This window comes from Paramormyrops kingsleyae, chromosome 3 (genome assembly GCF_048594095.1).
Source record: "Paramormyrops kingsleyae isolate MSU_618 chromosome 3, PKINGS_0.4, whole genome shotgun sequence".
Classification (NCBI taxonomy): domain Eukaryota; kingdom Metazoa; phylum Chordata; class Actinopteri; order Osteoglossiformes; family Mormyridae; genus Paramormyrops; species Paramormyrops kingsleyae.
Genome location: NC_132799.1, coordinates 31,010,783 through 31,020,760, shown reverse-complemented (window position 1 = coordinate 31,020,760; position 9,978 = coordinate 31,010,783). Strand labels below are relative to the sequence as shown.

General features: G+C 50.3%; 1 protein-coding gene across 1 annotated transcript in view; it reads right to left on the bottom strand.

Annotated features, from left to right (window-relative positions):
* The window catches only part of creb3l2 (cAMP responsive element binding protein 3-like 2), a 20,645-nt gene extending 11,025 nt beyond the window's left edge, over positions 1-9,620 (bottom strand). Inside the window, exons 1-2 of the mRNA XM_023841359.2 lie at positions 8,950-9,620; positions 39-264 (exon numbers count right to left, since the gene is read on the bottom strand). Of these exons, the coding sequence (XP_023697127.1) occupies positions 39-264; positions 8,950-9,048 (325 nt within the window). The 5' untranslated portion in view covers positions 9,049-9,620. The remainder of the gene's footprint in view (positions 1-38; positions 265-8,949) is intronic.
* Between the last annotated feature and the right edge of the window lie 358 nt (positions 9,621-9,978).

Genomic DNA, 9,978 nt, shown 5'->3' with positions numbered 1-9,978 from the left:
TGCTCCCTTCCTCACCCTCTGGCCGCCTTTGGACTCACCCGCATCGCTTCCCTGGCTGGGCAGGTGAGACAGCGGTGACTGGGGGCGCGAGTCCCCGCTGAGCGAATAGCTGTGCTCCGCCTGGATGTGGGGAGGTGCAGGGGATGCTGGGGACAGGTCCTCCTCCGCATCTGTGCCCTCACCATGGCCGGACAGGAAGGGGTCGCTCAGCAGCTGGCCCAGCAAGGCCTCCTGGGATATGTCATCCAGCAGCTCTGTGAAGTGCTGCAATCAGACAGAAAGTAGAAAATGAGCGTCAAAAATGCATTGCAGTCTCCGACCAGTAGGTGGTGTAGTGGTGCAGGAACTAAAATGCTAAACAACTATAACAGCTTCAATTTTCATTAGGGATTCTGCTGTTGTACCCTACAAATAAACAGGAAGGACTTTAATTATAGAATAGAATAGAATAGAATGCCTTTTATTGTCATTATACATTTTTTACATATACAATGAGATGAAAAGCATCTCCTTGGGTCAGTGCTCAAACATATACATATAAATATAAAAAGAGAAGTAGTATAAAAGTATGTATAAAATATGTATAAAATGTATAAAATCCCGGTATGAGAAATGGGTAGTTTCAATGTATGCAGCTTCAATGGCTGCTTTGTACATTACCCATCCATCCATTTTCTATACCCAAATATCCTATGTTGTGGGCAGGGAATAACCTAGGATTGGGCACCAAATCATGGCAGGGCACACATACATTGATACCTACCAACAATTTGGTAAGTCCAATTCACCTCAACATGTTTTTGGAGTGTAGGACCCAGAGGACCCAGCAGAGGACCCAGAGGAAACGACGACACAGGGAGAAACTCCACACACACTAACACATTCAAGCAGAGGCTTGAACCCTAATCTCCAAAACCATATCTAACCCCCCCAGAGGGGCAGACACACACAGGATTACTAATTCCATCAGATCCCTGTCTGGAGTCAGTCTACAAAGTCTGCTATGCACAAGACCCAACACGCTTGGCCATGTCTACATTTGCAGCATTCCAGGGCTTTCCCCCCACCCCCCCGACAATCTAACAGCTTCAGCATGCACCCCCCCTCCCACCACCACCACCACCACCACCACCCCCCTCCATCTGCTGATGCAGTAATCCTCTCCATACCTACATAAATCAGATCCCAGCACGGCCATGCCTCCCAGTCACAGGGCAACCCAGCAGTTGCCCTTCTCTCCTGGCAGTGATCACTCACTCCAGTCCCCTTTTCACCCAATCAGAGCCTAGCAGGGCATCCCATGACCTTCACAATGGAAATTTTCCACCTGGGAGCGCTGTACCGATAATGGAAGACCGGGCTTCCGAACCGTCAACGTCACAAGACCGGAAAACAAGTCCAAATCAAGGGCGATCACTCAATTCCTAAGGCGCAATGCTCAGGTCTTTAACATTTTGTTTTAATTATCACTCATTAGCTGATTAAGAGGCAAATCTGCATCCTTTCGGGCTGGAGACAGCACACAGGAACCACAGCCGGGCTGAGGGGCCGATGGAGGGGAAGGAGGTGTGGCCTTATAGCCCAGAGTCACATCGCCCACTGGGCGTTTATTACAGACTGAGAATAAACCACCCGGCAAATCACAGTGAATGCAGAGAGTCTCACTCGACACACCCTGACCATGGAAGCTGCTTCTCTTTTGGGGGGGTGGGGAAAGATTTCACCGTGCACTAATATCTTTAAGTGACAGGCGACGATGGCTGAGCACCCCTCCCCCAGCGCAGCTCAGCCTGCACCCCCAGTCTGAAAGCTTTTCCCAGACGACTTGATGCACCCCAGGGCGAAAGGCACAGAGGCCCGTTAGGACCCAGCCAAGTCCAACGCAAGGGGGGGGGGGGATTCTTTTAAGCAAGAGGAGGGTGTCCTCCTATGACCTGGGCTGCCAGGGACAAGACTGTCCTGCCCGCTGCTGGCCTGCGGAGGCGCCGGTCCCAGAACCCCCAGCTGCGTTTGGACAGGGAGGAGGGTTTGTGTACCAGGTCGTTCCCGGCGGACTGGGCAGGCCTCGGGTCAGGAAGACCTTGGACCAAAACCATGGCCTCTAAAAAGTTCACCAGGATGACTCAAGAAGAGAGCTTGGGAAACAGTTCTAAGCCGATTTGGGGAGAAAAACAAAACTGCATGTAAAAAGTAAGAGTTTCCATTTAAATGCTATACAAGGCGGGGGGGCGGTGGAGCCCTGAGGGTGAGGGAGGGGGGCAGAGTGTGAGCCAAAGGGGAGGGAGATTAGCGAATGTGAGGGAGCGAGAGCATGAGTCAGCAGAGAGGGGAGGGCTTTCGGAGGGGGTGTGAACATGTGGCTTTAATCACCCGCCTGCAAGACACAGACTGTACCACTTCCTTCTGGAAAATTCCATCCTCTTGACAGGCAGCTACTCTGCCTCGCGTGGCGGGATGCAGCAATTAAAATTTACTGAGCAGGGGGGCTAAATGATTTATGGTATTCGCATCAAATGATTTCATAGGATACATTTACTGTTTTTTTCACCCTTAGTAAAACGGCCTTGGGTCTGTGGATTCGATCCAAAATACATCAGTTCCTTGTCCATCACAGCTCTTAATTTGACATTTCATAACAAAAAATAAAAACACATTATGTAGACAAACTATGACTATAAAAAAAAATAAAAAATTAGGGACAGGTGCAGGCTGGGTTCTCGTCCTACTGATTAGTCCATCACAAAAACCAAAAAAAGCCCGAACATGTCACCAGTCCACACTTATTCGTTTGTCTGCCGTCACATGCAATCACGGCGACCTCTTACTGACTGCCGACGTGTCTTCGCGGCGGCTGGGCTGCAGCCTCATCCCTCGCCGTGTCCATGTATGGCCTGCGGGGGAGCTCCGTTGCCATGGAGACTCCCTGCGGCCGGCGAACGGCGGGGACCCCTGCGCGGTCTTCTCGCCGTCAGCCGCAAACGTGGGTAGACCGTGACGCGGTGTGAGATCCCACTCGCAGCGAGCACACATCTTTTTAAAGAACTAACCAGAAAAGTGAAATTTGGTTTGATTATAACCGGCCAGGAGGAGGGGGAACCTCCACAACTCCTAGGTCTGGAAGGCCCAGCGCCAAGAACGATGCTATATAAATAATATGAATAGCGGTACGCACACGAGAGCACAGTGATAAACAAACCACTTAAACAACAGAGTCTATCATTTGGGGCGCTGAAAGAGAGTGAAGGAGGATATGCAGAGAGGCCCCTGGCCCCATCACAGATAAACAAGGGCTGGTTCAGCGGTTCCGGGGCCACATAGCCCACCGTATGCATGAGCGCCACCTACAGGCGTGGGTTCTCACCACAGTGTCACAGTCTCAAAAACAAAAGAGCAAGGCGACGGCGTGATTTGGATGCCACTTCTCTGGTTTGAACGATGGCTGGACAGGACTGAAACGGCCCTTTGTGTCCAGGAAGTGGGGGTGGGGGCACAAGGCAGCGGGTGGTTCTGTAACCCGATGCCCCCCCCCCCCCAGAGCTGAGCTGTTTTACAGCTGGAGCTGCAGTATCGAGGGACCTGGAGGAATTTCAATGGAGGCCTGTAATTTCACATCCGCCCCCCCCCCCCCTGCTTGATGGACGGTGTGTTGGCCCGATGGTGTGAAGGGGGGGGGGTCTGCAACAGGGAAAGAGATCAGGGCTAGTGGGATTGCTGTATCTTCTAACTGGCAAATAACCACCCAACACCAGGAAAACAGATGTGTCCAGGGAGACTGGAACTCTGAGGTTTAAGCAAACAAGCAAACACACACCCACACACGCACAAACACATTGAGCTCATCGTTGGATTCTTTAGGACCCTTTCTGTATTCCCTCCTCCACTGCCACAGTCTCTGGGGCACCTCTGGGAGGCCCCTCCCAACCCCACTGAAGGGACTGGACCAGACTGGAACTCAAGCGCCCAGCACAGATGGCGTGCCTTGGACTACATCCACCAGAAGGTGTCATGGCTTCAGGATGGGAACCGTCCCGGCCTTTGCTCCCATTACATCACCGGCAGGCCAGTTCAGATTTGTTCTTTTACCTCCTCTTTGCTGGTCATGCAGCAGAGCAGCCCTGAGCGCCGAAACCACCAGGTGATGGGCTATGAAGAATTGCGTTGAGGCTCACCTGACATCATAAGCAAGCACAGAACCCTCAAACCTGCCCATCTGCTAAAGCAGCAGCTAGTTGCCCTGTCCAAAGGCCCATCATGCTGCGTGGGTTCCAAAAGAACTGAATGAGTGTGTGCTGGGAAAAGTACGACATACTGTCCATACCACGGGTACTTCTCACCAGAGTCCAGTTTGCATTCTAGAGGGAGCTTTAATGACAGACCACAAGAAAGACACCGCGACGCAGAACACAGGGACACACAAGTCCCACACACCACAGGTATGGCCTTCTAAAGACGTCCAAGAGTCATTAAACTCACTCTAATGGCCAAACTGCTGGAGCAATCCCATAATCCACCACTCTCCTATGAGATAATCAGAGAGACAGGGCTTCCACTGCCTCTAACCCTATCCCACAGCCAGTAACTGTTTGCTTTTTCCCCTCCATCTACCCCCCACTTCCATCTTTGCCTCTGGATCCATCCAGGTTGAGCTGGACAGCGAGGTGGCAGCCGCAGGCTGGTCACATGATCTATAAAAGGTCGACAGACCACAGCAGCACTCCGTTACAAGGGCCCAGGATATACAGATAACCCAAACCAGACAGAATGCAGAGAATAAAGGTGCCGCAGGGTTGGTCTCCTCCTATTTGTAGAGGGCCGTGTGTGCTTGCGTGTGCGTTTGTGGTTTAGAGCGGAGACACATAAGGGCAGCCTGGCCCCCACAGGATTAGGGGGAAGCCAGAAAAGAAAGGGGCGACTCCTGGGAATGAGGGCTGACAAATATGACCAAGACAAAACATGGCTATCTTTACGAGAAAAAAAAAAAAAACTACAAAAGAAGCTTTTATCTCAGAGTTATAGCAGCAGAGCTCGCCTTCCAGAAGGAAGCCCTGAGAAGGCGATGACAGTGAGGAATCCAGCTACCCGATCGTGTCGTGGCTCACTGCCCACTTCACCCCCCCCCCAGCAGAGCGCTGGACGACCCAGCAGTAGGCCTCCGCAGGATCTACATTTTCCGGGTCCTGACAAACAGGGTTTAAAACAAAGCTTTCCGGATGATAGTGAACTTTCCGGACGACCGGACACAAAGGGACAAGTTCTGGCCGTTCCTCAACAACTGTCCGTTGTCGGTGAGAGCTGCTGCGGTTCCACAGAACCACTCGTTCCCCTCCACAGATGGCAGTCCCATATTGTGGGGACCGCCCCCACACCTGGACTGGGGGGTACAGCATGGCTGAGATAACAGAAATTGCAGCTCACCCACACACAGTCTGCTTGGAGCCGCAGCCAGAATCCCCCCCGACCACATCCCTCTGTAAATCATCCCAGAGACCAGGAAGGGCACGCCGGACGCCTAGTCCATCCACAAAGAGTCTCAGTGAAGCATTGAGACCTAGAGAGGCCAATGGACTCTTTCTGAGACATAAACATACAGAGACACAGCACACGAGAGGCAGATGTGCCGCAGGAAGGCCATGACAGGCCAGAGCAGATAGCAGCTGTTATCATGAAGGGGAGATATACTGGCAGGTATGTGTGACTCTCCTCATATCCTCTCAAGCTGTAGCGCACAGACGCGCCTGGGGAGAAGAGAGCCCCACGGCTGCCTTGGCCCTGTACGCAGGCCCCAGAGGGAGAAGAAGGTCTGCTTTGTTTCAGGCTTGTGCCTCAGACTCTCCACCCAGATACAGCGGCTTAGAGTGAGACAGACCCTGGCAGGCTGCAGGCCCAAGGGAAGAGCGCTAAAATACACCCATACAGCCAAGAGCAGGACCCCTAAGGATTCACATTACAGCATGATATACTGCATGGCCTTATTATATGGCATCTTAATTATACCTATGGCTGATACTCCCACTGGCCACACCCACTGCCACCACCCCATAATGAACCCACCCTGATGCTACAGAACCATTCATTATGGACCTTGCCGCCCCCCACCCCACCATCCGTCTGTTTCCATGACTGCACCATGCAACGAAACGGTGATAAATATCCTGTGAGTAAAGGACGACATTCGAAGGACGCAGATGACGACGTCACGCTGACCAATCCACCTGCGCCGCCAAGCTCACTAAAGCAGTCCTGCAGTTGACTCCGCCCAAATTCTTGCAGTGCCCGAAACGGCTCTGGAGACAGTAATGAATCACTGGCTACACACTCAGGGAAGCACAAGGCCGGAGCAGAACCTCTCAGGTGCCACTTCACTTCATGCCATTAATGCCTGACTAGAAGTCACTACTCCGCAGCACAGCCCTTGGACGCCAGAGTGCCAGAACAAGATCCATCACTAGAATAGACTAAAACAACCGGTTTCAGAACCGAAAACGTGTCTGGCCGTTGGGTTGGTTGAACACCTGCGTCTCACAACGAAACCGAGAGCCTCCCGGAGAGCCCATTAGGTACGAACCCTACAGCACAGGAAGCTACCTGCTACGCTAACCGCTAACTCGCGTAACAGCTGCAGGGGGACGTTAAATAGCAACACGCACACATCATGGTCCATTCCCCTTTTCCACTACCAGAGAGAGCTTAGAGCTCCCTAATTTCCACAGGGATCCCCCCTGGCACCGCTGAAGAGGCGCAGCTGGGAGAGCAGCTGGTACCGTAACGATGCACGCCGGATTGGAAGGGAACCGTGAGCCTTTTCTGAAATGCCACACGGCTCAGGCGAACCCGAGGCAATGATGCCAGAATCCTGCAGCATTCAGCTGCAGCCGCCCTGTAAAAACACTCCCAGGTTCAGGCCCCGTCGGGGCCACAAAACACTCCTACCATTCATCTGTTTACCCCCCCCCCTCCCTGCCTGATCTGACAAAGGGTCTCAGCAGGCCTGCAGAGCCTCAAGGGCTGCTGGTGATCAGGAAATCAGACTCACCTACACTTTACCATTAACTTACGATGGAAATGACATTTTAATACATTTAATAACAAAATGCTTAGGAGGAAAAATACAAAAACAAAAAACAGCCTTATGAAACAGCCTGTATGAAGCCCAGGGACACAGTGTGTGGAGACACTGCTGAGGCAACCTATTTCAGGCTTTGCACATATTAAAGTTGGCCTTGAAACTTAAGACTTTCCCCAACATGTCCAGTGCCAAAGAGCTCTGAGCAACCATGCAACCATTCACCCAGCTTTAAGATCAAATTAGTCATGCATGAAGGGAATTTGTTGTTGAAGTGCTTCCTAGAGTTGATCTACGTAATAAGACAACAATAGCGTTAGGTATTACTGACTGTTAGGTGACAGTCCACACCCTCCCCCACCTTTACTGTGCACATTCATCTTGCTAGCTCACTTTTACCCAGTTTAATCGGTTCAATGTTACATTTCTTAAAAAAAAAGTATGTTTAAAACCCATGCTGTAGCTGAAAAATGCAGCATAAGCATACAGCAGCATGGTGCCAAAGCAGACCAAGGCTAAACATGGCACTTCTCCATCAAACCGAGAAGATAAGCTGTTAGCCTGTGATATCATGCTCGTCACCATAGATAGACAGGTCAGAAAAGGAAACCAAGCACACAGAGAACCCTAAGAGTGTTAAAATTTGGGTCTGTTGATCCTATGTCCTACATGAGCAAGGTAGCGCCCCCAAGCACTGCTCCCCGGGCGCTGAATTAGCTGCCCCCTGCTATGTCACAAAGTCACATATGGGTTAAATGCAGAGGACACATTTCGTTGTTGTGCGCTGTGTGCTGTGGTGTGTCAACAATGACAATTAATCACTAAATTCTAATTCTACACAAAACCATCCAAGGAGGGAAGCCAAAATACTTCGATGCAGAACCGGCCAATGACCCACGCGAAGCTGGACAGGGGTGCTCTCTGAACCCAAAAGCAAGAACGCTGCAGTATCACGTGTCCCTGGATAATCCTGCCACCCCCGTCGTAGGCAGCCAGTAAGCACAGGCACTCAGAGGGGACGGCGGGGGACCTTGGTGCAACAGCTGGAAACATCTGACAGTTCAGTGTGGAATTTCATGTACACGAAAGCCAGACAGAAGTTGGAAGACAAAGGCTGCGAAGAACGGCAAACGGCAACTGTGGGACCACTGGAGTACTGAACCTCAGAGCTGAATATCCAAGTGCCAGATGCAAAATAATACCACAATGACGCTGCTTATTACGCTAAGTGCCTAGTCCTTCCTGCCATCCAAGGCACCGTATACTTAGATACATGAAAGCCAACTTACACACCTCCTTCATAAACTAGAACAGACCATCACGGCCTCGGACTTGATCTGGCAACTTCAATCACACCTCCACATCCCTAACATCCTAGCTAACGTGACTTCAAATCTAATCTAATATAATTATATTCAGGGTACACGCCGTGAGGGCTGTAAACTACTTGTGCAAACGCATGCACTAATTATGGGTGGAGATGAGACACTGTGTCTTCCCCGGCCTCTATTACTGCATCAATAATTCAGGGTCGGAGTTAAGGCTCAAGTTGTGCCAGTATCCGAGGCGCTTCACCACCGCTGTCATCCGTCCCCAGTGCTCCTCTACCTGTAACAGGCTATAACTAACCTCAGCAGGCAGTATTAAACAAAACTGGAATTACTTTCCATAAAGCTATTAATGTCAGATGGTAAAAGCTGGAGATAAAACTATGTCAACATAAAGATACTTACTGACCCAAGTTTATCCGCTTACATTTCGTGCGAAAACGCATTCGTGTGTATTTCTTGGTGGATAATAAGCGTTTAAAATACTAAATAGAGCACAGGGGTGGGATGGATTTCACGGGGGACATTCCTGTGTTGGGGGATGATGGTCCCACTTACCGTGCTGTATAAAACGGCATCGGTGTCGCCAGGCTCCGACAGCTCGCTGAGATTCCGGTCCCAGTGCAGGAACGGCTCGCCGCCGTCCAGTAACTCCATGGTTCACGATACGACGACTGAAAGCTACCGAGAAGCCGTCGGGAGAGAGTATGGTCGCTAGTCCGCCCACCGGGAATACCTTTAGACGATCCACTTGTTGGTAACACGGCGTGAAAAGTTCGCAGAAAATCCTGCTCAAATGCAGCTACCGGTACTTAACTACTCGTTTATTACGAACATGTCGTAAGCTATCCGTTTACATGGGGACGCTCCAATGTGGCGTGTCTGTAAATACTGAAGTCAAATCAGTTATTTTGCGTGTCTTTGGCTGTTTCGAACCACAAAGTTTAATTCGGGTTCCCTTTTCCTCACGGCAGACAGACGCTACCCAGACAGACTGGAATTTTGTGGGCGGGGACAAAGACGTCATTGGAGAAACCGCCCAATAAGGTGTCAGGATTACAAAAACACGCCCCCACCCGGAGTCCATAGCTAAAATAGTTGAACTCCGCAGCAGTATATATGTAGTTCTATATATACACATTACAGTTGTAGGTCTGGCTATCTGAAAGAGATTTTAAAACCATAAATAATTTAGGAATTAAAAAAAGAAGTAATCTGTCATTTCCAACCAGAGAATCCGCTTGGCTGTTGACTTACGTGTTTGGTTGTTTTTAAAGAAAGTTACCACAAGATTGTCACGCATAAGAACCAATGGGGAACTTCCAAGAACCCTCCCACCAGTCTTTGGTTAAAGAAATCACCAATCAAGAGATGATTGGCAGCTTCTTCTAACCAATAGGATAGCGACAAGAATACCTCACAGTAGACACCGCCTACATTCAGCTTTTCCATTCTCCCACTTCACCGGTCATAGAGCAGTATAACAAATACAAGATACTCATGTTGTTTACGCTAATTAAGCGATTACAAAGCACTTAATTATCTCATGAATTCTGAAAGCGTAGAGACCATTCGGGTATTTAACGA